General features: G+C 35.3%; 2 protein-coding genes across 8 annotated transcripts; both read left to right on the top strand.

The window, feature by feature from the left end:
• The first annotated feature begins 339 nt into the window (after window positions 1–339).
• On the top strand, window positions 340–16,536 carry LOC105398813 (multiple coagulation factor deficiency protein 2 homolog). 7 transcript variants are annotated; one of them, XM_048623838.1, is made up of 8 exons: window positions 341–499; window positions 647–753; window positions 1,689–1,736; window positions 2,415–2,571; window positions 2,771–2,813; window positions 3,594–3,742; window positions 5,903–6,209; window positions 6,465–7,614. In XM_048623838.1, the coding sequence occupies exons 2-7, from the start codon at window positions 655–657 to the stop codon at window positions 6,118–6,120; spliced, it is 714 nt and encodes a 237-aa protein (XP_048479795.1). In that variant the 5' UTR covers window positions 341–499; window positions 647–654; the 3' UTR covers window positions 6,121–6,209; window positions 6,465–7,614. The 7 variants fall into 7 exon arrangements, with proteins under 7 accessions (XP_048479798.1, XP_048479795.1, XP_048479797.1 ...); XM_048623844.1 differs by lacking the exons at window positions 5,903–6,209; window positions 6,465–7,614 and adding exons at window positions 4,547–4,552; window positions 16,392–16,536 and having other exon boundaries at window positions 342–499; window positions 3,594–3,744; XM_048623839.1 differs by having other exon boundaries at window positions 374–530.
• Window positions 16,537–18,735: 2,199 nt separating this feature from the next.
• On the top strand, window positions 18,736–21,517 carry LOC105398812. The gene is made up of 4 exons (XM_038116638.2): window positions 18,736–19,324; window positions 19,841–19,928; window positions 20,668–20,786; window positions 21,181–21,517. The coding sequence occupies exons 1-4, from the start codon at window positions 19,186–19,188 to the stop codon at window positions 21,351–21,353; spliced, it is 519 nt and encodes a 172-aa protein (XP_037972566.2). The 5' UTR covers window positions 18,736–19,185; the 3' UTR covers window positions 21,354–21,517.
• The last annotated feature ends 1,752 nt before the right edge of the window (window positions 21,518–23,269 follow it).

Here is a 23,269-nt window from a genome sequence, read left to right as displayed (position 1 = left end):
ACTAATGGTCTCAGGATCAGTGGTCTCATGTGCGTCGAACTCAGATTATGACAGATTTTACAACACATGTGGCCGTCTCGACTGCTCGGCCGAGACTGCCGTAATAATGACGTGCATAGCACGCGTTGTCCTTCCCCGCTACCTCACCCGCTACCCGCTGTCGTCTTGGGTACCTCGTCCCCTCCGCGTCTGTCACCCCGCAAGGAGGGTCGCGCACGAAGTTGTCGAGCTATAGTTAATGATTCTAAAACCAAAGTGTACTATGAACCTCAGAATAATAATTGTCTGTCGCTACAAGCTTTTGATGGAGACGAAACGAAACGCCACAACAACAACCAAACGTCAAAATGACAGATAACCTCGAGTGACGTGTATGTTTTCTGGTTTGATACGTTAGCAGAAATTAGGAAAACTCGCTTTTAATACCATATCTAATAATCGATCCGATAAGCACATTATCTTATTGTTTAATGTCCACGTAGCGACAACTTTTACACAGGTGAAATAATTTTAATTCCGACATTTTCGAGGTATAACCTCTGCTAAGTTAGAAAGTTTTTAAACATTGTTTTTTTCGTTTCATAGTGTCTTATTAAACTAGTAAAATATACCTGTAATAGTATCCTTAACTCCAGTGATTTTTCAGGTATAAAAATGCTGCGTTTCGTGATATTAGCTGCATTTTTGCAATGTACATTTTCGCAACAATATCAACAGAAAGTTGCCCCTGGGGTTCCCCCGCAAAACTATCAGGTATGTACATTTATTACCCTGTTTAAAGAAACCCTTTAAATGAGTATTGTTTATTTCCAAATAAATATTTTCAGGTAGTCAGGCAGCTATACAGGGTGTTGCAAAAAGGGTATACTAAGCCAAAACCAGCATGTGCACCATGGAGAATGAATATTTTTTTTCGCGATTTTTTTAATTCTGATTTCAGTTTCGGGCTTAGATATACCATGCTGCACATGCTGGTTTCGGCTTAGTATACCCTTTTTGCAACACCCTGTATAAATTTATTTTTCTTAATGTCCTTTTTCTAACACAGGTAGAAAGTGGATTATATTACCTAAGTGTGTGATTAACAGTCTACTGTCTCTATTCTGTATAAGAGACAAGAGTACGACTCTGTTACAATGCATCCCTTCCATTGATCTTGATATTATATTCCAATAAGATAGATGAGAAATAACTTCTAACACATGTTTATGTTTACTTCTTGCAATCCTTGATGAGTAGATAATAATGTATGACTTATGAACAAATAAATAATAATGAATCATTATGATTTTAGACATGGAAGGGAGATTTACTTTTAACTGTAAGACATGACATAATTTTACGAAAATGTGTTTTTATATTTAAAAAAAAAAAAAAAAAACATACATTGTTGAAGACATCACATTTTAAATCTTCTTTACAATATTCCATATGGTACATATTTAGCAACTCTCTAAATTACAAAATAATGCCTTCTTGCATAACTGTGAAGCAAGTTTCATTTAACTAATCACCATTTCCAACACTGACACACTTACAAATATGCTGACAAGTTCATTTGTTAATAGCTTACATTATTGTTGTACTTAAAAACTTGTTTTAATAACCAATAAGTATTATGAGCTTGTAATACAAAAGTTGGCTGACCAATCTAGATATTTAACTCTGAAACATATATTTATTTTCAGGCAAACAACTATCAAAATGCGCCGCCCCCACCTCCCCCTCAACAGCAGGTAACATTATACACTCACGCACGGGCAATGACAAGGTCCAATCACAAAAAGCCAACACCAAACAACCCCATTTTTTCATATATTTAAAAATAGAATTTTTTACCAAATTTTTCTTTTTTTAGTTGGTAATATCCTGATGCTTTATTAAATGTACTTCAATGTTGCAGAAGTCGTCATTAAACTAGCCTTTTCCGTTTAGGAGTAATTTGTTGTTTTTCTCAGTGGAACCTTTTCATTGCCTGTGAGTGTATGCTATTTGGCAACTTTATGATAATGAATGATGAAAGCATCCCAAAGTTAGTTTTTGGGTTTTATCGTCAGTATTGTTAGCCCACCTCTTCCAAGAAGGCTTCTTCCACTTATGAAGATAGATAAATAGAATACGCTTTATTTGCACACCAACAAAGAATCATAGGAATAACAAATTGCAACTTAATTAGGGTACAAAAGGTGGTCTTATCACTAAAGTGATCTCTGCCAGACAACCTTTGGATGGAGAGAATAAGAAATAAGATTGGTTGTAGTGTACATGTTAAAAGGAAATGTAGATTCATTCATATACTACACACTAACTATAATATATGTACTGGCAGCTATTTTCATACTGTTTTGTTGCTTTTGCCCAAACTTCCCATGCACCTACCAAAACAGTAAACAAACACCCAATTTTCTCAACAGCAATATCAGCAGCAGCAGTACCAACAACAACAATATCAACAAGTCCCGATTCAACAACAACAAGTGCCGATTCAACAACAAGTTCCAATTCAACAACAACAGGTCCCTATTCAACAGCAACAAGTCCCGGTTCAACAGCAACATGGGGGCCATGGTGGTAAGTTCAACAAATAAAGTAATTATTAGGTGTTATAAAAACTTGTCATCTACAGGATGGCAATGAAACGCTCCAGAAAATGTAGATATTTCGATCTGTTATCCTGTAAAAGTGGCCCAAGGCAAATCCTGGAAATTGGAATTGTAAAAAAAATTCAAAAAAATTCAGTCATTCAAATTGTATTATTTGTTTTTTTCAGGTGAGCAGCTTTTGAACACTGCAAACATCGCACAGGAAAGAGAGTGAGTTGAACAGCCTATAACTCCATGAATACCGCCAATTTATTTATTTGCAACACCCTGTATAAACAGGTAGTATGATTCATTCATAATCATGGACATGATAGTTCTGTCCCTAGGAAAACCACAACACTCTGTGCACAGCTTTCCTCATCCAGTCCCTACAGGTGGTCAGCGATCCAGTGATCTGTAGGGCGTCCCACGCTACGTTTGTCTGCTCATGATCTTCACTCCAAAACTCGTGTAACTTGAAGCGCAAAGGTCGCCCGCCAAACCTTTTTTTTACAAATACCTACATGGTGTTGCAAATGTACTACATTGCAATGAAATAGTTCCACTTGCCATTGCCGTTCCATATGAAATAGGAACTTCATTGCTTGTATATAACAGTAAAACACCCTGTACATATGCACATGTCTCCCAGAGAATTTTGTGTCATTGCCCTACGGTTTGTTCTGTTCGCGCCTGTATAAATGGTTAGCTGAAGAATGTTTTTATTCAGTTAAAGAGTTTTTGGCCTACAAGACAAATATAAAAAACAAAGTCAAATTTAACATTGTTTGAATTTTCTACTAACGTATATTGTGTATATTGTTATTGTGCATGTTACAAATATTATTATTTAACTTAACTATGTCACTTCTGCATAAATATTTGTTTACCTTTCAGGTAGATTAAGGTCTCGTGCTTATTATCACACTTCAAAAACTTTTATGTACCCTTAATCATGCAAATAAATACTTTTCATTTTTATTTCATTTTCATAAAACCACAACCTCGCAGGCACATCCAAGAGCACATGGAGGTGCCCATAGACACGTCCAAGATGTCGGAGCAAGAGCTGCAGTTCCACTACTTCAAGATGCACGACGCCGACAAAAATAACAAGCTAGACGGGTGCGAGCTGATCAAGTCGCTTATACACTGGCATGGTGAGTTTCTAAACTTTAAATTAAAAAAAAAACAAAGTTAAGCTCAGAATACGGAGTCAGAGTTTTAGAGGCTTTTGTTGTATAAATATCTCAGAATAATGAAGGTTATGAGTTTTTGTTGTCTTTTTTAAGAGAGGTGTTGTATGTTTGTCGTGTGTATCTGTCTGTAAGCAAAGTGCTGAGCAAACTTTTAATTCATAAAGGGATAATCACATTTACGATAAGTCTCCTAAACGTTCATTTCCGTTACGTTAGCACTAAAAATTTATTTGATAGGCATAGAGAAACAAGGTAAAGTGTGCTAACTTTGAGGTAAGTATAGCATGGAAGTAATAAGTACTTACGGAGTGTAATCAACATATTTGAGCCACCATAGACAAAACATGGATGTTAAAAGACTGACGATTACTTATGGGTCGATTACCTACACCTAACGAGTACAGTGGCGAGTCAGTGTCCTTGGCCGCTCACTCGGTCACTTGCTAGCCGTTCTTTGGCCGAGGATACTGTCTCACCACTGTGCTCGTTAGGTGTAATCGACACATTAGATTTGGATATTTGTTGTCCTTTAGCGAAGTTTTTCATTACCTCCGATTAAAGACAGTTTACCTTGCATGTCTATTCCTTTATCTATCTTGGCATAATGCCCTGTGTATTGTTTTATTGGGGTTATACGTTATTGTTACTGTATTAGTTGGGTTGTCCACTGTGTTGTCAATATTGGGATTTTAATTTAATTTAAGTTGATATAGGAGTCAATGTTTTTCATTTATACCATCACCCCAAAATTACAAAAACAACCCGATCCCTTACTCACCTCACCTTCCTATTTTTTCCCCATATCCGACCGCAACTGCCGCCATTTTGTTATAAAAAAAACAACAAACCATAGACGAAACCCACACGCACGAGCACACGCACGAAGCAGACGACGGGAGAGTATTTACAGACGAAATACTGGCTGAAAATGTGGACGCCATGTTGGAAAAAACCGATCTCAATAAGGACGGCTTTATGGATTACGCAGAGTTTGTCAGATCTCTGGAAAGAGATGTTAGGAGATCGAGGAGAGATTTATAAAATATATACGTATCCGGGCTTTAAAAGACGCGATAAACTCGTAGTAGAACCTCATAGACAAAAAGACTGTGGGAAAGTTCTCAGAACATTTTCACTCAATAACACTATCGATCCCGCCAGTATCGTGTGTTCAGCGTTGTTTTATTAATGTCTTCATTATCTTATTCTTTTTATTATTGCAAAATACTTACATATTTTATATACCGGTTTCACCAGTTATAACTACAACGCTGTTACGAGTTTATCGTACCTGAACCTAGCTTTTCGAATGTAGGAAAAAAACTTTGTATCAAAAGCCAAGGCTGGGCGTCAAATAATTATAAATGTAAAAGACTGTTCTGTATGTAAAAAAACAATGCAACAAGACTGATTTCTTATGTTTTACCGTTTGTATTGTTTAAATTAAGATTTTTTTATAAATAAAATAATAAAATACCTAAAACAAATAGAATTTAAAGAAAAAAAAATTTGGTTCTAATTAGGTACTACTGTAGCCATTTTAAAAATGAAATGAAACAAAAATTACTTAGGTACCTAGATACTAAGAAAATTATTGATATAAAAATAGATCTATTGATGAATAAAAAAAAAAAAAAACGAAAAAGATTTTTTTCTAAACTTAGCAAAAAACCTAATAAATGAATGTTTTGGAAATTGAACCAATGTTTGAATTTTCTTCGTAAATATAAAATTATATAAATAATATTGAGTTAACAAACTATTTTATATCTTATCGTGTGTTAATTAATTTAAATATGTCACTAATGTGTATGATAAAAATATATATGTAATGAGAAAAATTAAATTAAATTGGATGAGTTTGGTAATGGATATTGTCTATGGTTTAAATTAAACAAAATGGTGGTGGTTTGAAAGTATGGAGAGAAAATCTATGGTTATGGTAAAGTTGTGTAAAGGTAGAGTATTTTCTGAATGTAAACATACATACATTTTAAAATGAAAACCATTAACTCCTCATGGGTTCATTTGTCCGTCAACTCATCCTGTGTTTGTTTCTTTCTATGTGCCCGTCCGTCCGGAAACGCCGCCATATTGCTTTATACTTTTAAAAAACCATAGAGGAATCTCAGAACAAGGATCACGGGCATCAACACGAGGGAGCTCCACCGAGCGGAGAAAAAATATTCACAGACGAAGAATTAGTTACTTTAATAGACCCCATTATGAAACAGGATGATAACAATCTAGATGGTTACATAGATTATCCAGAATTTATGAGGGCGCAGCAGAGAACTGCCCAGATTCAGGCGGATAACGCCAGGAAACCACAGCAGTAACGTTTATAAAAAACTTGGTAACTAAATGACCATACGAACTAAAAACCACCATCTTCTTATAGCAAAGCTTTAAAAGTGGAAAGAAACTACAGCCCCCGTATTATGTAACTTCGAGTGGGGTTGGTTGGTATAAAATGGCTGACAACTTAGAGCATTATTCATTAATAACTTTTTACTGACTTATCTGATTTCACAAACGTTTATGTTGAATGTAAGGATAATATATTGGTAGGCTTCTTGCATATTTCTTTCACTAAGATTTTTGGTGTTTTCGGTAATAAATCTCTAAGTTGATACCAATTATCACCGGTTGCTAACTCTCAAAAAGTTACAAAATACGGGGGCTGCTACGTTAGTCTTTGGTACGGTTTGGTTTCTAAACAGGACTTGGGTAATTTAATTATGTATTTCCCAATGAAATGGCGGCATAGTGTTGCCGTTATCTAGATGTTTCCCTATTTGTGGGTAACTTTCCCTTGCATCTTATAACATTTAAATTATTGTAAGTATTTAAGTAAATTCATAATATTACTTGTTTACTTATTTGTGTACTTTCATTATTGAGTAATACCCAGATATATTTTTGAACAGTGATTTAGCTGGTAGTGGTACCTATATATTTATTTATAAAAAGTACTTTTGTGCCAAATGTGTTATATACTGACATTACCCAAGTATCCAACTCATAAGCATAACTGATGAGATTACATATTTTTTTACTGAAATTGATTCTAACAGCGACTATTTGTATCGTTTTCTCTCAATCTGTATATCATTTTCATATGAAAAGATGAAAGTAAGACTGAGAAAGATACGTACACTGATTATACTGATTATGTACATACTACTAGCTGTTTGATATCAACAAGTATCCACTCATAAAATAGTAAATAGGCAAAAAAAAACCTGCCCACTATTTACTGCTGAACCTGTTAAATGAATTTAAATTACGTCATTTTCAAAATCAGTTGAATCTAAACAGCAACGCTGAAAGATAATGTAAAGATACGGCAGATGTGGCGTGTATAGTTGATACCACTGTTAGAAATGGGCATTTCTGTTTGTATACCTGACTATATCCCATTCCACAGGGAAAGACATCTGACAGAACCCTCATTAAATTCGAATAAGGATAGTTTTTGTTTGTATCAGTTGTCTTTCCCCGTGGAATGCGATATAATGAAGTGAACCTAATTATTATTATGTGCTCGGTAAAAAAAGTATCTTTAAAACATTCCTGAACCGGAAATGCTAAATATTGTATTATTTTATCACGTCATTTTGTCCTATGTATAATGTTGATATCAATCACTTCTAAATAAAATTGTTATATAAGTACTTACTTTTCTAAATACATGTATCATGGGACATAATGAAATGAACAGTCAGCTCAAAATAGCTTAGGTGTTATTAGTGCTTCCAATTTATACACACAAACAATATTTAACATTAACAAGAGAGCACAAGAAAGAGTCGAAAATATTATCGCGCTCGCTCGAAAAAAATATTCATCTTACCATGTAAAAAGTGAAGAAATATGTAGACAGAGTAGGTACTTTTGTGAATCTATCGTCTTACAATGCAAGTTTGTCGTCAATATCTTGTCAATATCGTATTATCATGAAATTATTTTTTCATAAAAAAGGAGTTAAAAAAACATTGTAAATTTTTGATTCGGACTCAAATTATTTTTATTTTATTATCATTGTTTTAGGAATCAGTTTAAAACTTTTTTTTTAATGGACTGTGAGGAAACTTTCCATTGTTGTATAAAATTTCGTCCAATTCTCCACTGTTTTAATTTATATTATTAGAATTTAGTTTATTAAGATTTAAAACTCGAATGTTTGAATTTATATTTACTTTGTCTTGTTACTTAGTCTATTTTGTAAACTTAGGTCAGTACTATAAGTGCTATGATTACTTAGGACTCTACAACCGCGATCTAAGTTTTAAACCGTGTGTTTGTTTGAATTTAATTTCTGAAACTGGCTGCTGTCGATAAATAAGTTTTTTTTGTATATTTTGATTAAAGGTTGTGTGTTTTAAAGATATGACCTCCACAAAGTTGAAAAAAATAAAATTACTATCAAAAACGTTAACTTTCTTTTTTAGAGTTTTTTTTATTTTTTAATTACTTAACGAAAACATCAATATTGTAAAAGGTTTGGGTCAATTCTGAAGGCACTAAATTTTATATTAAGTAGTATATGCGCTCTTATCACTAATCTATATTACTGATCATTTTTCGATTTTTTTAAATGCCTATAATTTTGTTACTTTACAATCACTACCATTATACTGTTTAGTGCGGTTTGTTTTATAAAAATCTTTGATTTTGGTGTTAGAAATATGATTATAATTATGTGCAATCCATACAAAATCCTGACGACTTATGACAAGCAGGTGTGATGGGCTCAGGTTCGAAAGGAAACGACCGGCTCGAATGAGTACATGTTTAATAGTGAGTAAATATTGAAGTAAATGCGATTACAGAGTATACATTCAATACAGACAAAATATAGTGTAGATGCAATATAGAGTACTTAACTTAACACACTTCACCTCCGGGGGTGAAAAAAGAAAAAAAAATAATACATTATATATATTTTTTTAAATCTAATACGTATTTAAAAGTTTTAATTATTGAATAAATGGCTTAGTTCTATTCTTATGTATAATGTCAATTTTGTTATTCTTAAGTATTTTAACATTTGGTTCTATGTCTTCTATAACTACATATGGTCCATCATACAAACAATCCAGTTTATTAGCTGTTTCATTTCGAACTAATATCAAATCGTCTTTAGCGTAAGTAACAGGGTTAACAGATTTATCGTAAACATTTTTTCTTTCATTTTTACTTTTTAATACATTATTACGAGCATCACTATGTGCTACTTGTAAGCGATATCTGAGTTCAAAAGGATAGTAATCAGGGTTATATAAAGGTTGTACATCTTCTTCTGTTATTTTAGGTAAATTTGAGGTTCTGCCAAAAACTAATTCGAATGGAGTGTATTTTGTTGCACTATGTACTGTGTTATTGTATGTATAACACCAAAATGGTAACCAATGAGACCAAGTTTCCGGATGTCCATCACATTGGATTCTTAAAAACGCACCTAAGTTTTTATGTGTGTTCTCAAGAGCTCCAATGGATTGATGATGATAAGATGTTGAGTTTAGTTTATCGATTTCTAATAACTTGCAAACATCTGTCATTACAGAAGACATAAATTCAGATCCACGGTCTGTAGCGATGATTTTTGGAATACTATACCGAAGAATGAAGTTGTTGACTAAATTTCTAGCAACTGTCTCACTTTCTTTATTTTTAAGAGGATATGCCTCGATAAATTTCGATAACTCACATTGTATTGTAAGTATATACTTATAACCGCTATAATCATCTTCAATAGGTCCTACTATATCTAGAAATATCTTCTCGAAAGCATAAGTAGATGTAGTGGTAATAACCATTGGTTCCTTTATATGTTTAGAATATTTCATCTTTTGACACTTGTCACATTTTCTTATGAGCTCTCGAATATCTTTTTCTAAAGAAGGCCAATAAAATCTACGCTTAATAGTATTCACCATTCTGCGCACACCAGCGTGTCCACTAGTGGGCAGTAAATGAAAATCATGTAAAATCAAAGCTTTTTCTTCTTCATTATCTATTCTTTTAACACCTTTTAATATGCAAATGCGGGGTCCGGACCACACTTTTAATCTTTGTATTTCATCATTAATATTTTTTATAAATAACGCGTTTTCTTTATCTTTTATTATATATATTTCTTTTATATTTCTTTCATTACAAAATTTCTTTAATTTCTGCACAAAAACGGCTCGCGTGTAGAGTGCCTTGAAACTAAGATTAATGTATAAAATTCGTCGACTTTCATTAAGAGCAAAACATTCTGCCTCGGCAGTTATTAAATTATGTTTTCTATACTCTTGTAATTCTTTTTCTTCTATTAACATCATTTCAGTTGTAAAATCAGGTTTATTTAGCATTTCCACAACTCTCGGGTGATCAGTCCGATGTTCTGTACGTGCATTTTGTGTCGAATCCGTTTGTTTATTTGCATCTTGCATCTTTTTACTCTGGGCCCTAGTCATTACAGTCATAATTTTCTCATTCATACTCTTCAAATCATTCATCGTCATATCCATTCTTGATAATGCATCCGCGACTGCATTATCTTTCCCTTTCACATATTCAATCTTAAAATCGTATTCCTCTAATGCTAGTCTAAATTTTAGAAGTCTGGACGAAGGATCTTTCATTCCGAATAAATATACGAGTGGTCTGTGGTCTGTCTTAACTGTAAATTTTCGACCGTATAAATAAGGTCTAAAATATTTAATACCCCATACTATTGCTACTAATTCTTTTTGTATGGTAGGGTAATTTCTTTCAGCTTGGTTGAGTGGTCTGCTAGCATATGCTACTGGTCTTAAATCACTATTACATAATACTGCTGCTACCGCTACTCCTGATGCGTCAGTTTGTAAGATAAATTCATGGTTATCATTAAAGTTAGGATATTGTAGAACTGGTGGGGTTGTTAATGCTGTTTTTAATTTTTGAAATGCTTGTTCGCACTGTTCAGACCAAACAAAACGTTCATCTTTTCTAGTTAATTTGTTTAAAGGCATGGCTGTTTCTGAGAATGATGGTATGAATTTTCTATAATAATTACAAAATGCGACGAACCTTTTTACGTCGTCAGTACATTTTGGAGTGGGATAATCTTTTAAAACACTAATTTTTTGGGGATCCGGTTTAACACCTTCTGCGGAAACCACGTGTCCTAAATATAAAACTTCTTTTTTGAGAAATTGGCATTTGCTTGGGTTTAATTTTAAATTGACCTTACGTAATCTTTCAAAAACATCAAATAAATTTCGGTTATGTGTTTCTAAATTTCTGCCGAAAACTACAAGGTCATCCAAGTATACAAGACATTTTTCGTACGTCAATCCTGATAGAGCTACTGTCATCGCTCTAGAGAAAGCACTCGGGCTTGTCTTCATACCCATTGGTAGACGCTTCATCTGGTACTGTCCTGTGTCAGTTGTGAACGCAGTTACCTTTCTAGAGTCTGGGCTTAAAGAAACTTGGTAATACGCCTGTTGGAGGTCACAGTGGCTAAAGTAAATTGAGTTTGAAAGTGAATCTAATATGTCAATTATATTTGGAAGTGGAAATTTATCATCCAAAATGGTATCATTTACTTTACGAAAATCTACTACAAGACGCCATTGTTTATCGGTACCTTCCTCGTTTTTCTTTGGTACTAATAAAATGGGTGACGACCATTCACTTTGACATTCTTCAATTATATCATCTGCTATCATTTTTTCTATATTTTTCTTAATTTCTGGTTTCAGAGCATGAGGTAAACGGTATGGTTTAACATATACTGGACTTGTGTTTGGTTTCAAATGTATTTTTTGTTGATAAACATTGGTAGTAGTAAGTTTATCACCAGGTAAATAGAAGATATCCGAATATTTTTCAAAAATAGGTAATAAAGATTCTTTTTCTTCCGTATTTAGATGATCTAATTTAAGTAAATTTAATAATTTTGATTTCCGGTTCAATTTGGATTCACACCTTTTAAACGTACAAACGTCATATTTACTAAATTCGTGTATTTCTGGTTGAAAAGTACGTATAGTAATGTCTTTGTCCGAAGTATTAAGTATTTGAATAGGTATGATACCCTTATTTGGCTTTACTATGGTACTAGCTAAGAATACGTCTTTCTCTAGCTCTCTCGCGCAAACCACACAGTCATCTGTCATACTTTTATCTATCTCGATGTAATGAATTGACTCACTTCTCGCAGGTATGATCAAAAAGTTATTTTTATTCATATACAATTTATTTGTATAGTACAGAGGTACATAAAGTTCATTATCATTACAGTACATCTGTAAGTAATTCGTATCTAAATTAATTTTCGAACGGTACTTGTCTAAAAAGTCAAGTCCTAGAATTCCGTCGGCCGAACATGGTAAGGTATCAAACACATAAAATTTATGGCGCATAATGTTATGATTATCTGGCGATATGTTTAAATAAACATACCCAGTTGTCTTTACTTGTCCACCGATTCCTTTAATTGTTGTTTCATCTCTATAAATGGTAGCGCTTCTAGATAATAAGTCGCTTCGTATGACGGAGAGCGAGGCGCCGGTATCCAATAACCAAGAATGTTTGTTTTCATTAACCGACATGAGTACATACCGAACATTATTACTACAACTTAGAATAATATCTTTAGGCACGAAAAAACTGATGTTCGTTATTTTGCGGTACAGTTGAAGAAGTTGATGGTGACGACGCTTCGTCTTCATTTATCACCGGATACATGTTTTGATGACGGGGATAGCCTCTGCCACGGTTGCTGTTATAGTTATTATTATGATAATGGAAATTTCGCCTATTTCCCCGATTAGAAAAATTGTTGCCATCGGCATGGTAATTTCCACGATTCGGAGAAAAAATACCCCGACTTCGCGGAAAAAATTCGCGGCTTCCATTTCCGTGGTATCCTCTATAATTCGATGTTCTGCCCCTGTAAAAGGTATTATAATTAGACCTACCTCTGGTGCTGGCCATGACGTGCTGAGGCGGGGCGGGCGGCTGCGCCAGCTCCTCGTCCTCGGCGGCTCGTATCGCCTCGCGAAGGCTCTCGTAATTTCGAGCTGTAATAATGGTTCCTAAACGCCTGTTTCGAAGTCCGTCTGCGAACCTTTTAATGGCCAACTTTTCGTTAATTGGGCGTAAAATTTCATAGCTGTTTGGGTTGTTGTCAGCTTGAGAAATAGTCAAGTCTACGAACATCTCTTCTATTTTCGAAGCATATTGCTGTAGCGTCAAATTATTTTGCGTAATGTTATTAAGTTGCGTCAATAATGACGTGCTGGATTTTTTGGTAATTAGGTATTTATGGATGTCACTGATTAAATCCTTAACAGTTTGGTACTCGGATTTCAATTTTAATTTTCCGTTTTTTGTAAGACGCGTTTTCAAGATAAAAGAAATCAATAACTTTTTATGATCTTCCTTTAACATGGTCTCATATAGTTCTACACTTTCTACTAACTTTATTGTAGTGTCGTCACTACCGTCCATAACAGGAATTAACGAACTAGCCGTTCTTAAATCAAAGTTCTCCATGATTGTTGAGTTAATGCTTAAACTACACGATTCCCTCTTAGAACATAGATCGTTAATTTCTAAACATAAACTCCTTATTTTATTGTAAATTACAGTTATAGCACATATTTCGTCCTCACTTGACGAACTCAAAATATTTTTATAAATTTCATGAGCATCTAATAATTTTTCATTCGCTTCACTTAGTTTATTTTCTGCAATAGCACCTTTAAATCTTTTTTGTCCTTGTTTAATTAAATATTTTCTTATTTCGATTAATTCATTATAAATTGAATCTAAACATTTTTCCATAATATTAGACGATTAATACAGTAAATAACGATTAATAAATCAAATAAATGTCATTAAAAATATACGCTAAATAAAATTATAGAAAATTATTTCTTATCAGTCCCACTTTTAACTCTTAGGCTTATTCCTCACTGATACACATGACAATAATATAATTAAATCACTTTTAAATCTTTAAGGATCATTCCTAACACATGCGAATAATTAAAGTTCATACATACAGTTCTTGCTTGATTTTAACTTTCCTCATCACACTGGGGTGGTGGTGGTCCTCGGGGCGGGCGCGGCGTAGGGCGGCGGCGGGGGAAGCCTCGCCAGCTCCATGCTCGTAGCTACTCGCGGGAACTCTCGAAGTTGCTGGATGGTCATCATGTGCTCGACTCGTTGCAGCATATACTCGTTCACTTTTGTTATAATTTTGTAGAGCAGGACGAGACCCAATAAATAACAATAGCCCATACACAGTAAATTAAATTGTTCATATATGTCCTTGTAAGGGGTGCGCATTTTTATTATATGTGTTTGAGTATCCCAGTTGTGTTATAATGTCCATGTCACTGGAAGGGTCCCTCGGGGTCACTTTTGAGTTACACATATTGACACACTCAGCCTGTATAATTATAACGTGGAATTATTTCACCGGTATTGCACTTTAGTCTTTGCACGCGCGCGACCGCAACTTGATCTCCAGACCAGCCATATTAGGACTGGCACTGGCAGGATCGCCATGTGATGGGCTCAGGTTCGAAAGGAAACGACCGGCTCGAATGAGTACATGTTTAATAGTGAGTAAATATTGAAGTAAATGCGATTACAGAGTATACATTCAATACAGACAAAATATAGTGTAGATGCAATATAGAGTACTTAACTTAACACACTTCACAGGATAAAATTCGGTATAATTATTTTAAGGCTATCCTGTCAAATTATTACATAACAGGAAATCATTACCACTTTGTGAAATTATGTTGCCACATTAAACTATATTAGCACATAATCGGGTAAGTAAGGGATATTACGTAGGTATGTCATATTTTATGCAATAAGATGAGGTGAAATGAAGAAAATAATATGTGTTTTTCAGGAAAACACGACAAAGATCACGCGGATTACACAGACAAGCAACTGGAAGATTTGATGGAGTATGCATTGGTTCATACGGACGTAAACAACGATGGTTATGTCGACTATTACGAGTTCACCTACAGTAACTACAAAGCTAACAAAGCAACTGAAGCTAAAGTGGACGCATCAAAACCACCACAATAAGTATCGGTTAAAAACACTTATCGTGCATTTTTTTGTAAAATATACAATGTTTTAACATTACTTATCTTATGTCTTTTAAATTACGTCATTTGAAATGCATTTTGTATGGTAATCTCTATTTAGATCTAAACAAGATGTGTAACAATGGACTGCTGGAATATGTTTGGTTGATATAGGGGAAATGTTTAAGTATATACCTATCTACCTACGTCAAATACCTACACCGGAGGACAAGTATTTGTTGCAAAAGTGCTCTGGGTTACTAAAAGTATGTATGTTTACTTAGTGTTTGTTGTGCCGTGTCGTGACTAAAAAAGTGTTCCTCATGTGCTTCAATACTGGGTGATCAATCATGTCGTATGCTCCAATGTTTGTATGAAAACTGGGTGATGTAGGTACAATACAATACTACACTCTTAATTAGCACCAAAAGGAAATAAAGCAAACAAAAAAAACATAGGTATCAACTTATAAAATCAGTAGGTACATAAAGACGCCTTGGTTAAAGCAATCTCTACTAGACAACCTTTGGATGGAAGCTATAGGTATTATTAACATAATTATTTTGCTATCATGTTTCTACCACTCAAAATGTTTGTTTGCCAGGTCCTGGCGGTGAGAATCATGAGGCTACAACTGTCTATGAAGATAAAGACTTAGAGGAAATGATTGAAGGATCGCTTAAACAAGCCGATAGGAATAACGACGGCTTCATAGATTACACGGAGTTTAGGGCAATCACTCAAATCTAGTGGGTAGGTAACAATGATTTCAAAAGCAAGGATACGCCCGTCAGTACGTTTTGTCAAAAGAAAATGGCACCTGCGCGTTGGCCCTAGTTCATACAAATTATGACAGATTTAAGTATGAGATTTTAGGGCCAACGCGACGGTGTTATTTTCTAGAGCGGTTGGGCTTGTCCTTCCTTACGCTAGTAATATATAAGTCAATGGTAGGTACAGTAAGGGGCAGAAAAACCTGACCCATCTCAGAAGCATTGTTACTATAGTAGGGGGGTCAGGTTTCTCTGCACCTGACCGTACTTAATAGTTAAATGAATATTCTTCATTTATACAATAAGAAAACAGTATTTCGACGCATGATTACTCATTATACCTACTTAACTTCTTAGGATACACATTAGTAGGTACCATTAACGATCTAAAATATTCGTGTTGTGATTGTGATTTCACTGTGGTTAAATGGGTTTACTAAACTAACCTGTATGCTGGTATGTGATGTTGCTGTTATGACTTAAGTATAACTAAAATATACTTAGGTACATGGAATTGGAATTTTCTACTTCTATGCTTAGGTAGGTACTTAGATGAAATTTGTAGAGAGTCGTGGTCAAATGAACAAACGATAGGAACGTCTTCTATTTTGCTTATTTTTGCAAGACTGCCCATTCCTAACGAAAACAAAATAGTATTTTGAGACCTCATAGAGGGTAAAAATGACCACGACTCCTTTGTCAAACTAAAACTTTGATTTAATATTTATTTTAGATACCGAAGCCACGGGGACTGTCTACAGAGATGTTGACTTGGAAGTGTTGGTGGAGGAAATGCTGAAGCGTAGGGATACAAACAATGATGGTTATATAGACTATGCTGAATTTAAGAGAGATTAAATTTAATTTTATAATTTTATTTATGAAATCTTAAACTTTAGTCAGGAAATCTTGGATGACATATAATATTTGCATATTAAGGGCAGATTCGACCAACGTCGAGTAACTTTTTACTCGAGAGTAAACTACCAGTTACTCGCGAGTAAGCAGATTTTGCATTCTACCAAACCTGAAACCAAGATAAGTAGCTTATCCCAAGAATAAAAAGTTATACCCCCAAAATTGACCGTGTAACGAGCTTATCCGAGAGTAATTTTGTAATGGCGGCGGCACATCAGCTGATTAGAAAACCGCCATATTATGACATATAAACACATCTGTCAAAACATAAACAAAAGGCAAATTCTCAGAATAACAACAGCGACTAAAAAATTAAATCATAAACAATTTCATACTATTATAATCCATTCAATCTAAGTTGGGATGTCATTTCTATTGCATGCTTTGAAAACGCATCCATTTTTATTTTAGTTGCCCTACAGTTTCGTTCCTCGTTCATTCAATTAAACATGGTATAACTTGGTAGAATGCAAATGTACTTATCCCAGATATTTACTCGCGTATAAATTTTATTCCGGTATAGTTATTCTCGTGTAAGGTGATGTTTGGACGAATTCGCCCTAAGTAGTCCTAGAAAAAAATAAAGCTTTAATATTTTCCGCATATATTTTTTTATAAGCATTTTTTTAGTTTTACCTGACAACACTTTACTGTCGTTGATTTTAAGAAGGGTGGAATTTTATTAGTGAACTTCCCGTTGGTAAATGAATGTACCCATCATACTGAGCGATTTGCACGGTGGATATAGTTAACTCTGAAATCGTGAAAATAAAACAGCAACATTCGGGTTCTGAATTTTTACTTGTCCCTATTTTGCCTATTTTTGTTACGTCTTCAGGGTTGCTACTTGTTATCAAGCGCAACAACGATTAGCACCTTTAGCTTGTTTCTTTATTATGTCTTATGTAATGCAAGTAGGTACTACTATTTTAAGTTAACGATAATTTTTTGGGAGGTTTTCAACCATAGACAACGTCCATAGACAAAACCCGACAATAGATGGCGCTAGTAAATCTTCATACTGAACAGGACTGCATATTTTTTTATAGCCGGCATGGATTCGAGTCCTTTCAGCCAATACAAAAATCCATGTTTATTCCACAGAATAATACTATGATTAAATAGTTTGCCTACAAGTTGCCTATTAGGCAAATATTGCCAAATACAAATGATTTCGTAGCATAATATAACTGGTATTTGTTGAGAACGTGCAAACTAATAATAATAAATTGCTGTTATATGTAGTTATACATAATATTAAGTGTGAACTAGTTGAGATCTTCTGCATCCTCTGTCCATGTCCGAGGCGCGACCGCCGTGTGTAAGTATCATAATTATTCTGAGGCACGTTGGAAGTAATGATTTCTCTATGGTAGAGCAGACATTAGTAGGTGGGTACTTAGTTTTCTCTACCCACACCACAAAACTAAAGTTTTCCGACTCTCTGAATAGCATTTATAGTAGATATGTCGTCGTGTTGTATTGTAGCTTACTGTAGAGAAAGGGGGGTGCACAAAATTCCACAAAACGAAACAAGACGGGCAAAATGGATGGAAGCATTAAAAGAATTAAAGCCTGGATTAAACATAAAAAAGCATTCAAGAATATGCCCCGGCCACTTCAAACCATCAGACTACCTCTTAGGTAATACTACTTACTTATTCTTGCTCATTCAGTAGGTAGGTAATTAAAACAAACTTTTTAATAATTATTATCTTTAACTAAACCTGAGGCATTTTATTTTATAGGTAAATCAAGGAAAATGCTTTGCGTTTTCGCAGCTCGTCCTTCAGGCGTACAGTTGACCATGATCCATAGTCTTTTCCCATGATTGTTTCAAGGTCCGGAGTACAGGCAGGGGTAAATCGTAATGGCAAGCAAGGGTCCAGGGGGAGTGCAAAGGTCGGTCGGGTATAGAAGTCACAAAAGTCCAAAAGAATAGCCAGAGTCGTCGAAATTATCACAAAACACAGCACCGGAGACATTCGCGTAGCTACAAGAGAAACCGAATGACATAACATTTGTTTTGTAGTAGGTCTGTGACATTTGTCATCTCCGTTTCCTCAGAAGAATGTAGCTCACTACTAAAAACGACAGGCCGAATGCCATCTATTGGTCGATTTTGGAACTACTGGAAAATCTCCCATAGAACAGAAAGAATCGCGGTGAAAAAGTACTTATTACTTCCATGGGTGAAAGTAAAATCATAGTGTTCGAATTTCCGCCAATAGCACGTTTGAAAACGAAAGCTTCTTTTCCAAACGTCAAAACATCTGTCATTTTGACATTTACCTCAAAAGCTCTAAAGCTCGTCGGCACCTGCGCTGTGAAACGAAAATAAATATGCGAAAATTCCCTACATTTTTATGTAAAACAAACTGAATGCAGGTAAAATACCGCAGTGCCATGCTTCGGTGACCACGGCGCGTCGGACCCAAACAGAAAACACACACACTAATTCAATTATGCTAACAAAACCTTCTGTGAAATCTTCGAAGTACTATTTGTAATGTTTTTTTACATTCTATCACTAAATTTAGACCGTGTATTAGCTGTGTGATGTGCCGGGTCGATTTATAGGCCAGTTTAGTTGAAGTTGTGAGTAATTATGGCTGTGCAAAACAAAGTTTTGTACGCTTTCCGAGGGTGGATAGCATTTGTCGCTTTTATGGATTTGGGGACGGCCGGCCGGTCGTATATCGAGGCTAGATCGTTTTTGACGCACGCCGACAGCGATAGCTTAGATGGTAAGTGTTTTGTTTTATTTAAATTGCTTCTTAAAATAGATTGGGACGACTTTCAGTCATAATTTTACAAACTTTCAAAGCTTTTCTGCTAGACTCTCAATTGTTTTGTGTTTCTCTACACAATAATTTTAATATATGTAATTAAGGGCCACTTGCAGAAACATTTAAATCTAGATTTAGTGTCAAATCTCGATTTAAGAAATGTCAATCCATATAAAATTTTACACTAAATCGAGATTTAACACTAAATCTAGATTTAATATGTTTGTGCAAGTGGGGCTAATTGGACTAATAATCTATGGATCTGTTAGAGTAATATCACTGTATACTTATACAGTCTTACCTCTAAAACTAGGCACATAAAACAGAGTTTAGCACTGTCAAATACCACAACAAAATCATGTAAACATACTTAGTAAAAAAGTGCTATTACTGGAGGATTGTTAATGCATTTTTCATTTAAATACCTATATCATATTGATTTTTTTTATATCTGTCAACTGCTATCTATTTCAGACTTCACGATGACCCGCATGCTCGGCATGTACTGTACGCTGAAGGCGCTGGCGCTGATCCACTGCACTCTCTACATACACTATAGACCGTGAGTGTGCTACTGTACCTTCCAGAAGGGATAACTGTTGGGGTAGACGAGTTCTCGAGTGGAGACCACGAACAGGCAAACGCAGCGTGGGACGCCCTCCTGCCCGCTGGACTGACGACCTTAGGCGGGTGGCGGGTAGTGGTTGGATGAGGAAGGCCGAGGACCGAGTGTTGTGGCGCTCCTTGGGAGAGGCCTATGTCCAGCAGTGGATGATTATTGGCTGATGATGATGATGATGTACCTTCCAGAAGCGTTTTATGAACATGGCTGCACTGCCAAAAAATATACCTCTGTCACAGAATATTAACTAGTAACTTCTGTTTTAAGTGTTTTTCACAAAACTAGGTAAATCTACTGCTTCCTCATGATAATTCCAACTTTTAAAACCTTTGTCCTAATAATACCTAGTACCTAGAAATCAAATGAACTTGTAGACACTAGTTAGATCTAATTACAGCATTAAGTTATGCATTTGTAGATGCTAATAGTATTAACAAAAAAAAAATGGTTATTCCCAGCTAGTATGGTCATGTGCAGAAAAACCTGACCCCCATCTCATAGTAACAATAACAATGTTTCAGAGGGGGGTCAAGTTTCTCTGCTCTTAACTTGTACTTGTTGATTATATTGAATTGAAGCTATAAATATACTAAATTAAACTACTTATATTATTTTTTTACTAATCTAAAAACATACTTACTTTTTATTTATTAACAAACACTTCATACCCACCCCCCAGTGTGGTGTCGCTGGGCTACTGGTCGCTGACGCTGAGCATTGTACTATACTGCTCCGAGGCGTTCTACTACCGCTCCACCGCGCTCACCTTCTACGTGGTGTTTCCGTGTGTGCTCAATAGTGAGTACTGTATTAATAATCTTAGGAAGTTCTAAGTAAGTTAATGCAACCAATGATTTCTGAAAGAAGAAAAAAAAATGCACTAGAAAATGGTAGTAATGTAAACAACCTACCTTAAAATTAATTTAATTCATCGATTTTTTTAATTTAAATTTAACAATGTCAAAACGTAAAAGCTTGATTTTGAAATTTTAACTTTTAATGTCTATAGAATCGCTACCAACGTACAGGATGTTGCCAAACTGGTATAATAAGCCCAAAGATACCACTTTTCGAACAGCCTGTATACCATGCAATCTTTCGCGTACATTATACATTATACACATAGGTACATAGATATCGCACAATAGAAAACATAGAAGACCAATACTAACAATTCCAACCCCTCTTCCAGTAATAACCCTACTAGGCCTGATCTACCTGCCGGGCAAGCTGAAGCTGTGGAGCCAGATCCCCGGAGTGTCCGGCGCTGACAGGGAGCTGGAGGACGAGAACACACAGATACTGAGGAGCATGGGCAACTTCAAGAGGCGACGGGCGCCGCATGTGAAGAACAAGTTCGTGTGATGGACACTTACACGGTAATTTTGATTTTAAGTACGATATGGCAGATGAGTGTGGAAAACGGAAATGATAAGTAAATATCTGTGTTATTATCAAAAAGTTAAACCTTGTTTAAAGTGTGTTTAAATCAAAATTTGAAAATTTTATAGATTTCTAATTTTGGCTTTTGACAGTGGCAGCGTTTAGCATGATTGTCTAGTTTTATGTTAAGTACTGTCTATTGTTTTAGCCAATGTTTAATTGATTTGTTAACAAAGATACTGAGTAGCATGGGCAACTTCAAGAGGCGACGGGCGCCACATGTGAAGAACAAGTTTGTGTGATGGACAGTGTGGGAGGTAATAGGTCAGAGGAGTTTTTGTACGATTTGGCAAAGGAGTGTTGAAAACGGAAATGGAAAGTCAGAGCCTTACCACAAAAACTTAGACAGTATTTAACAGGTGTTTAGCGCTGTCAAACGCCTACAAAATCTGTCAAATTTTGTTTTAACCACTAGTTAAGCAGTGTTTAAAGTTTTTTTGTGGTAGCGCAGTCAATGTCTGTGTTACCATCAAGACGTAAAACCTGGTATAAAGGGTGTTTAAATAAAAAAAAATGCATTTTTATAAGGCGTCTGACACACAACTGACAACGTTTAGCTTATGTCTAAGTTTTTATGGTATATGTCCCTATTTGTTTTAGCCTATGTTTAATTGATTTTTTAACAAATATACTGAGTAGCATGGGCAACTTCAAGAGGCGACGGGCGCCGCATGTGAAAAACAAGTTTGTGTGATGGACAGTGTGGGAGGTAATAGCCAGAGCTGTTTTGTAAGTAAAGCCATGTGAAGAAAGAATGCAAGAAAGAAAGAAAAAACTTTATTATATTTTACAAAATTATTTTAAATTTGCTGTCATCGTCAAAAAGGTGTCCACTCAGCTAATGCAGCACCTTTTGCTAGCTCATTAGCTTTGAGGAATCATGGACAGCGTGGAAGCTAATCAGTTCGAGGCAGTGTGGACCTCTTTAGAACACAAATGTATTTCTGTATCACCAGTAATCCGTTCGTCACTGCATACGGGACACCTGAAGGGCTAGCACGACGCTCAAGACGCGCGTCTTGGGCACATCAAGACGTAACAAAAATTCTTCTTCGCGCTCGCTCTCGAGGCCGCGCGATGTGCAACAAAACTCTTGCACCGCGTGCTAGCCCTACTGTAGAATCCTGATGATGATGATGAGATAGGGTTTCGAAAGGGGCCGTCCATTAATCACGTGAGGTCGTTTTTCTCATTTTTGACACCCCCCCTCTGGTGATATTTGGTGAGGTTTGGGACCACATGGATCACGTGTATTTTTTTGGATGTCTATGTAAAGGCTATTTTTGACTTGAAAAATTATAGGTCATACTACAAATCGTTAAAATTTTGGCGCCGTTCTAAATTTTGGTTCAGAAATACCTAGCGCTTTTTGACAAAAAATTAATACACGTGATGTCTAACGAGACCCCCCTCCCCCCTCGTGATGTTTCGTGAGGTTTTCCGTACCCCCCCCCTTTGAGCCTCACGTGATTAATGGACGGCCCCAAAGTGCTTTTAGGGTATCACAAGACAGAAGACACAGTTATAGGGGACCCATAGTACCGTGTGTGTAGTCTACTACAAATAGGTAGGGATTTTAAATCTAGTCATAATGATTAAACTATAGGATTTGATGTGGAAGTTAAATGGGTGATATCTTCGTTTGTTAAAATATAATAATAGAGGCTTTTAACTTCCATTTTAATTATTTATCAAGGAAAACTTACAGCAAAAGTACGAGTACCTATATAGAAAAATACTTATCACCAAGCAAAGATGTCATTTGTTTGACTATTAACCACTTTAGGATAATATCATTGATTTTAAAAGTTTTGGTGTAATTGTTTTGAAACCATTTT

Source organism: Plutella xylostella, chromosome 11, assembly GCF_932276165.1.
Source record: "Plutella xylostella chromosome 11, ilPluXylo3.1, whole genome shotgun sequence".
Taxonomy (NCBI): Eukaryota; Metazoa; Arthropoda; class Insecta; order Lepidoptera; family Plutellidae; genus Plutella; species Plutella xylostella.
This window is presented reverse-complemented; position numbering and strand designations above follow the sequence as displayed.

What these genes read in the sequence shown, in the direction of transcription:
- LOC105398813 (XM_048623838.1), top strand. Translation starts at nt 655, where the DNA reads ATGCTGCGTTTCGTGATATTAGCTGCATTTTTGCAATGTACATTTTCG. An exon ending in GCAACATGGGGGCCATGGTG is followed by an intron (nt 2,572 to 2,770) that starts GTAAGTTCAACA and finishes TGTTTTTTTCAG; the next exon opens with GTGAGCAGCTTTTGAACACT. An exon ending in AACATCGCACAGGAAAGAGA is followed by an intron (nt 2,814 to 3,593) that starts GTGAGTTGAACA and finishes ACAACCTCGCAG; the next exon opens with GCACATCCAAGAGCACATGG.
- LOC105398812 (XM_038116638.2), top strand. Translation starts at nt 19,186, where the DNA reads ATGGCTGTGCAAAACAAAGTTTTGTACGCTTTCCGAGGGTGGATAGCA. An exon ending in CTCTACATACACTATAGACC is followed by an intron (nt 19,929 to 20,667) that starts GTGAGTGTGCTA and finishes CCCACCCCCCAG; the next exon opens with TGTGGTGTCGCTGGGCTACT. An exon ending in GTTTCCGTGTGTGCTCAATA is followed by an intron (nt 20,787 to 21,180) that starts GTGAGTACTGTA and finishes CCCCTCTTCCAG; the next exon opens with TAATAACCCTACTAGGCCTG.